This window comes from Drosophila melanogaster, chromosome 2R (genome assembly GCF_000001215.4).
Source record: "Drosophila melanogaster chromosome 2R".
Classification (NCBI taxonomy): Eukaryota; Metazoa; Arthropoda; class Insecta; order Diptera; family Drosophilidae; genus Drosophila; species Drosophila melanogaster.
The window spans coordinates 23,862,917-23,877,749 of record NT_033778.4 but is presented as its reverse complement, the minus strand read 5'-3'; the positions used below and the strand labels follow the sequence as shown (position 1 = coordinate 23,877,749).

General features: G+C 47.7%; 4 protein-coding genes across 7 annotated transcripts; 2 read left to right on the top strand and 2 right to left on the bottom strand.

Moving 5' to 3' along the window:
• Positions 1-307: 307 nt before the first annotated feature.
• ken (ken and barbie) lies at positions 308-7,477 on the bottom strand. Its single transcript, NM_079109.3, has 3 exons — positions 6,870-7,477; positions 2,656-2,825; positions 308-2,599 (listed from the first exon to the last, which is right to left on the bottom strand). The coding sequence occupies exons 1-3, from the start codon at positions 6,876-6,878 to the stop codon at positions 973-975; spliced, it is 1,806 nt and encodes a 601-aa protein (NP_523833.1). The 5' UTR covers positions 6,879-7,477; the 3' UTR covers positions 308-972.
• A 1,669-nt stretch (positions 7,478-9,146) lies between these two features.
• Mtpbeta (Mitochondrial trifunctional protein beta subunit) lies at positions 9,147-11,102 on the top strand. Its single transcript, NM_058030.4, has 4 exons — positions 9,147-9,288; positions 9,538-9,697; positions 9,756-9,930; positions 9,987-11,102. The coding sequence occupies exons 1-4, from the start codon at positions 9,225-9,227 to the stop codon at positions 10,995-10,997; spliced, it is 1,410 nt and encodes a 469-aa protein (NP_477378.1). The 5' UTR covers positions 9,147-9,224; the 3' UTR covers positions 10,998-11,102.
• Positions 11,096-12,336, bottom strand: CG5569 (uncharacterized protein). The gene is made up of 3 exons (NM_137996.4): positions 11,977-12,336; positions 11,365-11,563; positions 11,096-11,310 (listed from the first exon to the last, which is right to left on the bottom strand). The coding sequence occupies exons 1-3, from the start codon at positions 12,225-12,227 to the stop codon at positions 11,170-11,172; spliced, it is 591 nt and encodes a 196-aa protein (NP_611840.1). The 5' UTR covers positions 12,228-12,336; the 3' UTR covers positions 11,096-11,169.
• Positions 12,337-12,351: 15 nt separating this feature from the next.
• Cpes (Ceramide phosphoethanolamine synthase) lies at positions 12,352-14,788 on the top strand. 4 transcript variants are annotated; one of them, NM_058028.5, is made up of 2 exons: positions 12,352-12,638; positions 13,342-14,788. In NM_058028.5, exon 2 carries the CDS (start codon positions 13,402-13,404, stop codon positions 14,578-14,580), a length of 1,179 nt encoding a protein of 392 aa, NP_477376.1. In that variant the 5' UTR covers positions 12,352-12,638; positions 13,342-13,401; the 3' UTR covers positions 14,581-14,788. The 4 variants fall into 4 exon arrangements, with proteins under 4 accessions (NP_477376.1, NP_001286788.1, NP_001286789.1 ...); NM_001299859.1 differs by lacking the exon at positions 12,352-12,638 and adding an exon at positions 12,854-12,990; NM_001299860.1 differs by lacking the exon at positions 12,352-12,638 and adding an exon at positions 13,028-13,148.
• Positions 14,789-14,833: the final 45 nt, after the last annotated feature.

Sequence of the window (14,833 nt, the reverse complement as noted above, 5' to 3'; positions counted from 1 at the left end):
AATATACTTGTTGGCATCTGGGCTGCCAACTCACGCTTATAATATACTAATCCACTTGGAAAATACCCATAAAATACCAAGTTTATAACGGCTTTCTAGGGCGCCAAAATTTGAATAAAGCTTTACAAATTGCGACAATATTACTAAAATAGAATGTTTTTATTTTGACCTGAAAGAATAGAAATGAAGAACCTGTAATGGAAAATACACCACCCACTCTTCCTCTTAAAATAGCACACAACACAGCGTCGGTTTAAAGTAAAATATATTTCTAAAAATGATCGAAAGAGTATAAACAAACGGAAATGCTTTTCTGATTTTATTACGAGCTTGCGAATTATACTGTACAATTTACACACTTTAATTGGCGATTTTAGGAGGGAATACGTAAAATCTTAACACAAAAAGTGTATCAAAACTATCAAAAATGTAGATATAGGTACAAGTTTGGGCCATGAAGTTCATGCTAGACGAGTTGGAAATACAATAGCAATTAAAATACCTCTCGTATAGACATATGCTTACAAATAAGTGCTCCACTGAATGGACCAGCCGCTTAAAAAGTATTGGATTGGGCTTCTAGAGCAAGGGGGGTGTAAGTAGGTAGTGGTGCATTTGCGGGGAATTGGAATAGGGATTGGATGTCGAATACAACTTAAATGAGAAATCAACGTGAGTGGCCTCCGATCGGGGATCGTGGATCGAGGATCATGCGGATTCAGATGTGGAGCTCCAGGCCGTTGCGTGAAATATGAACGAGCGGAGTCGCGTGAATGTGTTGCGTTGCGTAAACTTAGGATTTAAATTTAGATTTTACATATTTATACAATAGGCAATTAAATCTGCTACTGCTACTATTTAAAATTCAGGTCTCTTTGCAATTGTCCGTCCGGCGAATCACCTCGGATCGACTTGGATCGGATCGGACAGATGGGATACTCTCGGATTATGCGGTTGCCGATGCCCGGGACACTATTCGCGCAGATTCTTTGTCAGCAGCAGGTTATTGTGGTGGCCGGACAGGTGACGGACGAGCTCCTGTACCGACTCGAAGCACATGGAGCAGAAGCAGCAGCTGTACCGGTTCTCCGTATCCGCCCCGTTGGTGGTGGTGATGACGTTCCGGTGAACCGAGCACAGATGCTTCAGCAGGTGGGCCTTCTGCTTGAACATGGCCACGCAAAGGCGGCAGGCGAACGGCTTTTCGCCGGTGTGAACGCGCAGATGGGTCTTGAGGTTCCAGGACATGCCGAACTGTTTGCCACAGTACTCGCATCGATACTCCCGGACCGAGGAGGCGTGCGTGTTGCTGCCGGCCAAGTTCGCACCCGAACCGGAGGCCGACCCACTGCGTCCCTCCGGATGATCCAGGTTTAGGCTGATGTGCGACAGACTAGAGAGTCGCGACTGGAGATTGGGCATTGCGGACATGGCTGCGTTCTGGTTGGACTGCCACTGGTACACGAACTGGGGGCCCAAGTGCATCGGTATCTCGGGACTCTGGGCTCGATTGCGCTGCGCCTCCAGCAGATGCTTCCTGTCCGGCGTCAGTGTGTCCCCATTGAGTGCTCCGTCCTCCAGGTGCGCCAGCATGTTCTTCTCCGATCCAAAGCCCGAAATGGGCGACGTCGTCGACTTGGCCAAGCGCAGTTCCTCCAGTAGGCTGTGTGGGTACGAAGTGAACGGCTGGTTGTCGCTCTGCGTGTTGTGGAATCCGGGTCGCCGCTTCCGATGCGGCGTTACCACGTAGTTCTCCGGCGAGCTGTTGATGTCCGACCCATCGGACAGCGGCTTCATCACATCCTTGTGCGAGTCGAAGAACAGGCCCTTCCGTTTCGTGCTTTCGCTCGCTGTCACTGCCAGGTCGATGCCGCTGTGGTCTGATCCGGATCCCAGGGTTCTGCTCGCCGAGTTCTCGCTTTTCGTCCGAAGGTCGAGTGAAAGGTTGACGGGATTTATGGTTGAGCTGCTGCTGTTGTTGTTGTTATTATTATTGTTGTTGTTGTGGTTGTGGTGGTGATGGTGGTGGTGCTGTTGCTGCTGGTGGTTGCTGCTGGTGCTGATGTTGCTGTTACTGCCGCTGGTGCCGCTGGGCGGTGCATTCGAGAGATTTACAATTTCGTCCGTGTCCTTGTCGCTCTTGTTGTCCTTGTGGGTGCAGTCGTCCTCGTCCTCCTCCTTGTTGTTGTGGCCACCACTCCGCTCGCACTCGGCCGCACTCTCGCAATTGTCGTTGGAGTTGAAGGCGGACGAGAAATCCGCGGCGTTGCGCGACTCATCCACGCTGTCCACCTCGTACTTGAGCGTCTGATCCGGCTCCAAATTCTGTGGGCTGGTGTACTGCTGCTTCCGCCTGTCGGCCCGATCCCGCAGGCCGCCGCACTTGCTGCTCAGATAGGCGGAGTCGGTGGTCTTCCAGCTGTCCGACTTGATCTGCAGCAGCAGCAGCAGGTCGTGCAGATAGTTCACATCCCGTGAGGTAATGCACGTCTGCCCCGAGTACAGGAAGTCCAGCAGGAACTTAAAGTAGGTGGCATTCACGTCCGGAAAGTATACGGTGGTGGAGCAGTCGCTCAAGTGGGTGTCCTCCAGCAGGTTCCTACGGTACAAACGACGCATTATTTCAGTGCAGAGTATGTGTTTTATGTAGATTACCTTATCAACGGACTGGCGGCCGCCAGGACCAACTTGTGGGCGTGCAGCTTTACTTTGTTCTCGCAGACGATGGTCAGGTCCGCCGGGTGCTCCCCTCTGAAGGCTGCTCCGATTTCTTTGAGTATGCACTCGCCATGCTTGCTGTATTGCAACATCAACATTCTTTGAAACTGCAAGTGGAAGAGCAAGTATGTCGGGTATCGTTAGATTTCTGCTATTTCTTTGGCCCAGATCATGGGTGTCAAATTGCCATGAACTGCAGAACAAATTCTCTAGCTCTACTCAATTGTATTACTTGGAAAAACTTGCTCAAATTCTGAGGCGCAATCGCCGAAATAAAGTACTAATTTGTACGTATACGTAATATTCCATTTCCCAACACGCAATCTTGACCTAGGACAAGTAATATTATGAAAACGTTATCAGTAGCTGTTTGGTACAGGAATTCTGAAATTGTTTATGGTTCGATTGTTCTCTTGCGAAGAGCTTGATAGTACGAACTTAATCAACTCATTGAGGAGATTTCGAGCAATGAGCCTTTAGCTATTTTTCACAAAAACTAGAACCATTAGTGTCGTTTAGAAAGTGTGAAGTTACAGTTCCCAAAGTTAAGTAATTTCAAAAGATAATTGGCGATCAATGAGTTATGAGCCGCTGCTTAACGACCGACTTACGGAAGTTCGAGCTATAGAAGTTAAACTGCAAGACTACTTTATGAAGTTATTAACGAATGTATGTGGAGCATGTGGTAAAAGTGGGGCCAGTGAAATAGAAAGTTGTGGAATGGGAAGTCTGCATCTTTTTGCTTTGGTATTACACAATCCGCCTTTCACCGCCTGTGTCGCCCTCTCTTTCTCCCTCTGTGCCCCCTCTCTCTACCACTTTCCAGCGATTGTGTCATGCACGCACACAGGCGCACAGTGCGCGTTGTTAGAAAAAGGATCGTGTAAAGAGATTGGAAAGTGCTTTCCATAACGGTTTAGTGCGACACATTACTGGAATTTCAGCATGTGATCGTGAGTGTGTGTGTGTGCTGGCATTAACAAACTTCCCATAAAGCAATAGTAAATGTTTACTAATCAGGTTTTTAGGTTTTTCTGTACTTGGTGTTTTTGTAATACTGCAACCCACAATCGTCATACATGTGTGTGTGTGTGTGTGTGCTTTGTTGGAAAAGATGAAAGCTTCACTTCATAGAGCTCCACCGTGTTGTTGTTTGTGGTAATGGTGTTGCCTCCAAAAAAGCTTTCCCGCTGTGATGTGCTGTTGTTGTTGTTGCTGTTTCTTTTATGCGATGAAATTGTTACACTGAAATTCGCTGGCCTGTGCAATTGTGTCGTTGTGCACAGGCAGAAAAATGTGGCATCATGCCATGCTATTATGTATAATAATAACATGCAGGTGAATGTGCCATTCAAATTTGGATGGATCATTTACATGTGGATGAAAATGGTAGGCTTAATACATCAAATTCAGCTTTTGTAAGGTTGAAGAGCTGTTAAGTAAACTACTTTCTAGCCAAAAAAAAAGATGCAAATAATAGAAGTCGTTTGAAAATAATGTAAAATGTGTAACATCGAGCTGCCCTTTCTTTCTGTGTAGTTGACTGTATCTGTGTAAGGTCTGTCGCGTTTGCGTGGAAGTGTAGTGCAGCGGGGCTTTTGTAAGTGTGTGCGTTTGCTGGGGGGCCACCATTATTGTATTGTGCAAGAGCATGGCTTGTAAGCTCTTTTCGGCTGCGCGAGTGTGAGTGAGTGTCTGCATGGCACCACGAAAAGTAATAAACCAAAAAGCGAAGCTAAAGTTCAGCAGCAGCAGCAGATCTCGAAAACGGAAAAAACGAAAAACTTCGGAAAGATAGTCTTGCTTTTTGTTACGCTCTGCTGCTTCTCCCCACCAATCCCCGCTCCAGCCCCCTGGCTCCACCACTCCTTTAGCATGGAGACGAACGAAACGTTCACTTTCAATAAAACTTGAATGACTGGCTTGGCGGAGAGCAAGAGAATGGAAATGGGAATGTTGTATTTGGCTTGGGAATGGCAAGCGAAAGCTGAGCATGGATCTTTTATTTTTCGCTTTTTGCACTGCCACTGAAGAGAGGGCGGGGGAGAGCAGGGGCAGGAAAGGGGGGATCTGGTGTGCTCATTCTAACGCTAGATAAATTCCAAAGCGGTATTGACGGAACATACATATGTATATATGCATGTATCTATGAGTGTGTGTGCTTGTATACTTAATGCTTCCACGAATCAGGGCCATTCACTTTCTACAAGTTTCTCGGCGGATTTCGCAATCGAATCTGAATTTGCTTACGAGCAGAGCATGACTAAAGATCGTTACAGCATTTAAGGCAATCAAAAGGTGAAAGTTCATGGTAATAATTCCTTAAATGGAAGACGCTAGGGATCCGTACGTATGTATGTGTTTGTGTATTTCCCAACATTTCTCCGCTCTCTTCGCGAGACTCACACATTCGCACGCACACTTTTGCAAACTGGAAATGAGAATGAAAGGGACAAGGCGGACATGGAGGAGGGTCGAGGGGAGGGCGATACGAAAACAAAACGCGCTAACTCACAATGCGCGCATAAAATCACCTTTCACAAAAAGCTTTTCTCCTCTCTATGCTGTGTATGTGTGTCTGTATGTCCAACGATCGGGGTATAAGCTAAACAACGAAACACACATAGCGACATACAGACGGAGAACGCAATCGTTTGTATATTTCCACACTTTCCGATTTTTGTCGTCGTCATCGTTCCCATGTAATGTAAATGTAGTTTTACAATTACTCTTTCCCCTGCGCATTGTGGTGTCGGTGTATGGGTTTGTTGGTGTGTGAGTGTGCAGATTGCGTGAGTGTTTACGAATGTAAAGCACATGTGTCTATTTCCAAGTGGAAGAGAATGGCAAGGGAACGGAAGCGGGAGCGGGGGGTGAAGAGGGAAGGGGGAACTGGAAATCGAAATGGAACTGGAATCGCACGGATCTTATCCGATCGAAGGCCTCAAAAGAGAAAGCTACGCGGGGTTTTGAAAGTATTATAAGCTCGCGCAAAGGTAAAATGTTAAAGGGAGCGGAGCGCGCGTTCAAACTCGTTTTCCTGCCCTCTCTGTCTCTGTCGCTCCATCGCATCGCATTCTCTTCCTTTCCCGCTCTCTCCCGCGCTGCCACTGCCCCTTTCCCCATTCCCCTTTCACGAAAGCTCTTTGACTTGCTGATCCGAAAAGAAGCGAGGGAAAATGGCAAAGAGTCGCCGTCGCCGTCGTTGTCTTCTTTCGTACTTGTTGTAAATGCTACACTCGTAAAAGTGACCCAAATTTGAATTGCATAACTCCATAAGCTGGGCGATACGGAGAAAGATAGGAAAGGGGCCCGTGAGGGGTTTGCAATGCGCTAGTTTCGTAGACGCCGTCAACGGATCTACGTTTTAAAATATGTATTTGCCAGATAAGGCGAACAGAACGGGGAAATCAAAGATCTCCTCACAATAGCCTTTCCAAGTTCCCCCACCCCCTCCCACGACCCGTTAAACTAAAATCCCCCTCACGCTGAGAAACCCACGCCCGTGGCTTTGCTAACAGCATATTTTGTAACATCTGCGCGATCGTGTAACCGCATGCATGTGTGTGTGTGATTGAGTGTCTGTGCTTTTTCACCTTCACTCTTATTGGAAAGCAGTTAAGTTGGTCGAGTGCGTGCGCCAATGTACGTACATATGTACGCAGATATGTGTCTTCAAATTCCATGACATGCATACGAGCGCACCAATACACGGACGGTATTACGCAGACAAAAGCACGCGATGAAGGTCACTAAGCCTTTCTTGTCTCCAGTTGTTGTTGTTCCTCTGGGTTCAGTTGTTGTTGCAGTGCTAATGATGTTCATGACGACGAAGATTGGATCGCCACGAACCGAAGCTTCGAGGCAAAGTTTTGGATACGATACCATACGATACGATGCGATGCGATCCAAACCGAGCTTGGAATGTTTTCAGTTTTCTGCTTTTCTGTTTTCTGTTTTCTCTACCACTATTAAGTTAGTTTCTGACCTTGGCTGCTTTGTGTGCTTAGGTGCACAAAGAGCCACAAGCCACACACACGTATCGCAGACCCAAAACCCCAACCCCGACTTTTATCTATCTCAGCGATGTTGCAATGCCCAAAGATGATGAAAATCTCGGGGAAAAGCTTGCTGCCGAACGGCAGACTTACCTCTTTCATTAAGTTGGATGTTCAGCAGTTGGTTAATCCCAGGATGAATATAGTCACTGCTATTCACTTGCGCACTTTCTGTTCTGATCGCCTAATCCCTGCGATCGGCCATTTACTGCTGGCTGCTTGCTTAGTGGAAACTTTCGATTTCATTGACCATGGTTTGTTTATATTTTCACAGGAGCAGATTTTAAAATTTCTCTTTGGCTTTTCCTGCTGCCTCTTCTGCTTTTTATGCGACGCAACGCAAGAAATATCCACCAACACACTGGTAACGCTCGCACAAGCACACACACACTCACTAAAGTTCACTACAACGGCACAACTACAACTACAACGTCAACATTAACTTTAACTAGGTTGAAGTTTTGTTTTTTCTTTTTGTTTTATTGCGAAATAAAAAACTTGATTGGTAAAACTTTTTCTGGCGCGAGCGCGACTGCGAGTGGGAGCGGTACGGAGAATCCGATCTCTTGCCTCTCTCTCGATTTTCGATTTCAGCTTCTGCTTTTGCTTTTGCCTTGCTTTGCTTCGCTCTGTTTGTGCTTACACTTTCAGTTTGCGCGCGCGCACGTCCGTTCACTCGGAGCCTTTTTTTTTGACTGTGCGGGATCGGGAAAGAAATTACGATCGCTGCGGCGCGCTGCTCGGTCGATGTATCGATACCGATATCGATAACAGAAAAGCATTCTCTAAGTCTCCTAAGCTACCTTGTAATTTATTATTTATGTTCCAATCATGATTTAGTTTAATATTAGCTAAAATGTAAAAAGACACAATCAATAAAAATACCATTTATATTATCGATAAAAACAGCAATAAGATCTGTATTGGCTTTTTAGATTTCCATTTGGCGTATCTTTCGTTATTTCACAAGATTAAGATTCACGTCCAACATGAAGAACTTAACTGTAACAAGCTTACGCTTTTGGGCTGACCTTATAGAGGCTCGCGATTTTGACGATTCAGACCCAACGTCGCGTAGACAAATGGCGCTGATGATCAAGAAGTTAGCGGAGAACATTTTAAAATCCGCGCCCACAGTACCAACACCACCATCCCCATCCAGCCCATCGCCGAACGAAAGCAATATTTGAGTGAAGCTCCATTGCCACTGACGTGTCCTGGTCCTGGTTCTGATGACTTCCTACTGGTGGCGTCACCTCCACAGCCCACCGACCAGCAACAACAACAATAACGGTTCCTTACAGTGATCCAGCGATCACGGAGATCATTTCACCTGTTAATATACTTTGTTCACCCACTGTAACTGTCTCTCGCGGAGGCGGAGCTTTGGACATTTCCCGACAAAATGTGAGCTTTCGATTATGTTCTACAACTGAAATAAAAAACTTGTTTAAACTTAAATAAAAAATATATAAATAAAAAGGGTAGAAAATCTCAATGCTCAATTTGCATCTGTACAAACGTAGACATTAATTTTACTGGCATGCTAAAGAAATTTCACCTTGATCCCCAATAAGCCGTCATCCTTCCATTATTTGCTTCCTTTGTAAGTCCTTTACGATCGCTCATTTGAAATGCACACGCCGCCTACATTTGCATCCTACCCTTTGCTATCCCATTATAGGAAACCATTAAATTCGTCCTTGAACCTAATTTGTGCCGTTAGCAATAAAAGCAATCAGTGAAACGAATTTGTATGCAAATCATTGAGAAACTAACAATGGTTCCAAAACGACCTGCATTTTATTCATAATCTATTTAAAGTTTAAATTTAGAAATTTGGATGTACATCTAATATGTAAGATTATACAGTACTGCAAGAGTGGCCTTTGGAAGTAATCCTTTCTTTCGCCCATTTGCATACAGCTAGTTGCCTGCTACAGTTATCACTTGCATTGCGGTTCAAGGACATGGTTAATGGTCTTCCATTGTGGGAAAGGGTATACAGACTGTAGGTGACGAATGAGAGCGCAGATGGACATCGTAAACAGCACGCTTAATAGGATAATCAAGATCAAGGTCATTGGAGAAATCTATTCCTTTATGGGACTCCCAGATTGCGTTGCATACATTTGAATGAAGGTGAATGGTGTAGGAATAGTAAACGATTCTCAGAAGCTAAAAAATTTAGAACTGTATATTCAAATATAACCAAGAAATATATCTAAAGTTGGAAATGAAGATCTACCGAATTTTACAAGCTGTCATGCTTTATGATCTACGAGTAAGATCCTCAGAAAGGGTATTTACAGTTCGAAAGCTTTTCATGCATCAGCTTTCGATAACCGATAGTTCGCCGCGATCCGGCGTTCATGTTCATCACTAGCCAAACAGCTGCAGTCGCAACAACGAGAAAAGCGAGAAAAGAAATCAGAAAACTTTCGCAAGATGAGCCTTCAAAATGTCTGCCGCAAGGGTAACGCCTTCAACCTGTTGAATGTCGCCAGGAAAGGTGAGTTAATAGTGCGGGTGTTGCAGTATGCCCCATTCCAAACACGGGCTGCACCAGTTGGACTTTGGCTCTGATAATTCATAACGATTTGTGGCAGCAGCAGCCGATTGAATCTGAAAGGGCCAAAGTCCAAACTCGAATTCGCAGTGACGTCTTGCGGGACAAAGATAATGTATGGGTACATCATGATTAAAAATAACGCGAAACGAGAGTGCTAAGGATAATCCCGAATCCGGAACCCTTTTTCAGTTCAATGCCGCGCTCTATCGGCCGCTGTGGCGAATCCACAACCGAAGCAGAAGAACAGCCAGAATATCGTGCTCGTGGATGGAGTCCGCACACCCTTTCTGACCTCCGGAACCACCTACTCCAAGCTGATGCCCCATGAACTGGCCAGGCACTCGCTTTTGTAGGTTTACAATCCCCAATATCCTTGGAGTATTAGCTTACCCCGCCCCATTCAACAGGTCATTGCTGCAAAAGAACCGCCTGGACAAGGAGCTCATCGACTACATCGTGTACGGCAGCGTCATCCAGGAGGTGAAGACCTCCAACATTGCCAGGGAGGCAGCCTTGGCAGCTGGATTCAGCAACAAGACACCTGCCCACACCGTCACCATGGCCTGCATCAGTTCCAATGCGGTAAGAGCCTCGCCCAAAGTTCCTCGGAGCTTGAATCTATAGCCCATGTATTACAGGCCATCACCACGGGCATGGGTCTGATAGCCACCAACACCTACGATGTCATCGTTGCCGGCGGCGTGGAGTTCATGTCCGATGTGCCCATTCGCCACTCCCGCAAGATGCGCTCCCTGCTCCTGAAAGCCAACAAGGCAAAGACCCTGGGCCAGCGGCTGGCCCTGCTGTCCACCTTCAGGCCAGACTTCCTGGCCCCCGAGCTGCCCGCCGTTGCGGAGTTCTCCTCCGGCGAGACCATGGGACACTCGGCCGATCGCTTGGCATCCGCCTTCAACGTATCCCGGAGCGAGCAGGACGAGTACGCCCTGCGATCCCACACACTGGCCAAGGAGGCCCAGGAGAAGGGCTACTTCACCGATCTGGTTCCCTTCAAGGTGTCCGGCGTGGACCAGATCGTGGACAAGGACAACGGCATCCGCGTGTCTAGTCCCGAGAGCCTGGCAAAGCTGAGGCCCGCCTTTGTGAAGCCCTACGGCACTGTGACAGCAGCCAACGCCTCCTTCCTCACGGACGGAGCTTCTGCTTGCATTATCATGACCGAGGAGAAGGCCAAGCAGCTGGGCCTCAAGCCCAAGGCCTATCTGCGCGACTTCCTGTTCGTGTCGCAGGATCCCGTCAACCAGCTGCTGCTGGGACCCGCCTACGGAATTCCCAAGCTGCTCAAGAAGGCTGGACTCACGCTGAAGGACATTGACTCGTGGGAGATCCACGAGGCGTTCGCCGGACAGATCGTGGCCAATCTGAAGGCCCTGGACTCCGACTGGTTCTGCAAGACTTACTTGGGCCTGAACGAGAAGGTCGGCACTCCCGACCTGTCCAAGTGGAACAACTGGGGCGGTTCTCTGTCCATCGGCCACCCCTTCGCCGCCACAGGAGTCCGCCTCTGCATGCACACCGCCAACCGCCTGGTGCGCGAGGATGGCAAGTTGGGCGTGGTCGCCGCCTGCGCGGCCGGTGGACAGGGCGTGGCTATGCTCATTGAGCGCTATCCGGGCGCCACAGCCGACTGAAATCGCCAATTAATCGACAAGGAGGAGAGTGCAGTTTAACTGCGAGATTGCTAGCTTTTATACACCTTACAACTACGTCTATACGAATAAAGAAATCTGAATTTTACAAAACAGTTTAATTTCTAACAGAGCACCAGCCTTTCAAACAATCATTAGATGTGTCTAACTAATCCTATTCGGTCTCGTAGAGCTCCTTCTTCCGCAGCTTCGCTTGCAGAATGTCGTTCTCGTTGTAGGACAGGTGCAGCGGGGGTATCAGGGCGCAGGCCACCATTCGGTTCTCGGCATTCAGGAAGTTGAAGGTGGCACATGCCTGCAAAGAGTGCCATTCAATATGGATATAGATCGGGGAGTGATTAATACCTACCTGCTCCGTGCGCAGGATCTCTACGTTTATCTTGTACTTCTTCATGAACTCGATGATCCTCTTGGAAAGAGCTGGGGGCGGTGCTTGGTCGCCAATGCCAATGATAAGCACGTCGATCTTTGGCTCCAGGGTGGGGAAGAGACTGAGGCTGTCCTCGTTGATGTCCTCAAAGCTGTTGACGTTCCAGGACAGAACCGATCTGTAAGTAGTAAAACATAAAATTAAACTTTAGCTTCAGATAGTAACTTATGACATATTAATACTTATAAACAATATCACTATTAAAAGCCATCGAAAGCTTATAACTTAAACAAATAGAGGCTATAAGGTAAGAAGTTATTGAAATAATTAAAATTTAAATTAGCATTCAAAAAGCCTTTAACAACTATTGGTAGTTTTTACATCAACATTTTTTTGTATGAAACTTTAAATGAAGAAGTCATTCTCTTTGACTTTTCCCAATAAATCCTTGACTTCTGTTTAATAAACTCAAAGGCGTGCATAACTAAGCTTGGGATTGGGATTGTATGATCATCAGAGTGCCATGGCATAAATCACATGCACTTGTTTACATAATTGGGTGAGCCAATGCATCCGTCGAAGGCCACCTACCTGGGAAACACGGAGATGGGGCCAATGAGGACCATGTCGTTGTTGAGCCGGAAGCCGTACTGGCTGTAGCCGGTGACCATAAGGCCCAGATCCGTTTCGGTGTTGAAGATGGTGACTTTGGTCTTCCCGTCGTGGTCGTAGGCCTTGCTGAAGTTGGCCGGAATAGCGTGAAGTGGGCGACAGGCGGTGATGCGCGGTAGCAGAAGGTTGCGACCTTGCCGGCCCACCGTTCGCAGGGTGCGCGCAATCATGGTCTTGTGTTAGAAAAGTAATTAATGGCTATTACAACAATTTAAAACTATCAAAATAGACTGAAGTTGAAAAGTTTAACCGGTTAGAGTGACCGGAGGTGCCCAAAGCGCGCGGGCCGAATGTTATCGATAGCGCTGGATTCCTCGCTGGTGCACGATATTTTGCGCGACGCTGGCCACACTGGTCGGCCATTAATTTACGAAATTTACGAACAATTAACATAAACTTTTACATTTATCCGTGTGTTTTAGCAATAACTATCTATCTATGTGCTATTGTTGACTACGTCTAAGTGCCACAGTGTCTGCAGGCTGCAACTCCAACAAGTTGCTCGCATTACCCCATCGCAGTAATAAATACTGCAATGTTTTGATACAGTCTATATTCGTTTTCAATGATTCAGCAAGGCGGTGAGTGCCAATTCCCCCAACGCAATGGCCGCAGCTATCACCCATATCACCTATATCACTTCGATCGCCAATTCCAGCCCATAAATGGTTCCATTACCATATGCCCACTTATCAGGGAGCACCCCTCCACCAACACACGCACGCCCAATGAGTGTGTGTGTGTGTGCTGTGTGTGTGATGGATTGCTGCGTGCACGCACACTCCTGCAGCCAATTAGAAGCCCCGTTAATCGGCATTGGCAGTTAAAAGGTTACTAATAGCGCCTATAATTCCCAGTGCCTCGCCAAAAGCTTCCGCAAATACCTGCAGATAGTGGAACAGATAGTGCGCTGCTTCGGCTGGGCGGGCTGAGGTGGGGTGTGTGTGTGTATGTGTGGGTGCCCAAGTGGGCTGATTTAGTCATCCAGTACCAGTAACTGACCATATTGCTCTATTCTCCCCGCCTCTTTCGTCACTGCGGTCGCTCCCCAAAGTGTCAAAAATTCCTTCGATAAGAACGCATTGCCAGTGGTTAGTTGTTAGCTTTCACTCTTTGATAGCTGAGCATTATTATGATCGCATATACGATTTCAGAATTTCAGAAGGGGATTTCAAAACCCTGCATGTTGCTTGCCAAACTTTTTATGCCGTGCGCGGCTTATCTTGACAACTACTTCGCTTCGATAAACCATATTGATCAGCTTCACTTCTTTCCGCCCCACAGCTGCGCCCTGAAATCAGCCCGATAAGAACTTAGTGTTAAGCGCTACCTCAAAGTGTCACCATGATCGGACCCAGTTCGCAGATCAGCAAGATCCTGCTCACCCTGCTGTTCCTGCTGATCATCTTCTACGTTTTCATGGACGTGGAGCTCTACCTGCGCATCCACAACTATGCCATCGAGAGGAACTATCACACGAATGTCTCGCTGCCCGCCTCCGTCGTGGGTCCGTCCACCTCGGAGTCCGGGTCCGGCAGCATCGGTGGTAGCAGCAGCAGCAGCAGCAGCAGTAGCAGCAGCACCAGTACGAAACTACCCACCGCCGGCGACCGGCAGCCGTCCTACGAGGACCACACCTGGATATCCTGTGATATAAATCCGCTTTGCCATGTGACCGTGAAGGCCATTCTGTTGGACCACACCAACCACTACCTGTTCGCCCCGCTGGCCACCATGTTCGACAACGTGATCGGCTTCTCGCGCTCCACCTTCATCACGCCCAACATGATATCGTTTTTCCATGTGGGCGTGGCCTGTCTGGCGGGCAAACTGGTGGCCTCGGACAGCCTGGGCTATCGGCGGCTGGGCGTGCTGCTCTTCCAGATCCGCACCTTCCTGGACGACCTGGACGGGCATGTGGCGCGCGTGCGCAAGCACATACGCGGCGAGCGCTCGGAGATCGGCACCTCCGGCTACTATGTGGACGGCCTGTGCGACGGACTCGGCTGCATTGCGCTGCTGCTGGGCATATTCTTTTACCTGAAGAACAATCCACCGCGGAGGGGCTACTCGATCATACCCATGAGCGACTCCAAGCTGCCGGAGCCCACCATGATGATACCGAAGATGAAGGCCACCACGCGCAAGGTGGCCAAGAACGTGATCAGCTTCACGGGCCAGCTGCTGCTGAGCTCGACGGCGTGGAATCGCTACATTGCCGTCTACCAGAACATGCTGGAGCGCGAGGACGTGAGCGGCAACCAGTCGCATTGCCAGGATTACGTGTTCAAGTCGACCTGGTTCTTCTGCGTCGCCTGGATGTGGCGCATCGTCAACGTGCACGCCCTGCTGCACTGCGTCCTGCTGAGCATCTTCTGCGACAAGCTGTGGGACTTCCTGCGCGCGATCCGGTACAGCGGTTACATTATCCTGTTAGTTGCTATATGTTTAACTGAAATGCACATTCTGGAGGCCCAGAACTACATTTTCAACTCTACGGCGTGCAGTAATATTTCACTGTGATTTTACTAATATTACGAGAAAATACAATAATATTTGTGTAGTGCAAATCAGCGATGCCTTTTTTAATTGTGTATAAATAATAATGTATCATAATTGTTAGCCAATCATTAATATTTCGAAACCAACTAATGCATTTTGTCATTCAAGCGCGGTCTGCAAGAGCAATCGAAACTCCTTCAGCTGTAAATAATAAATGTTATTGATTAATAAAGTCTAGCTGTTTTTATCGTACGCATTTCCATGGCGAGCTAAT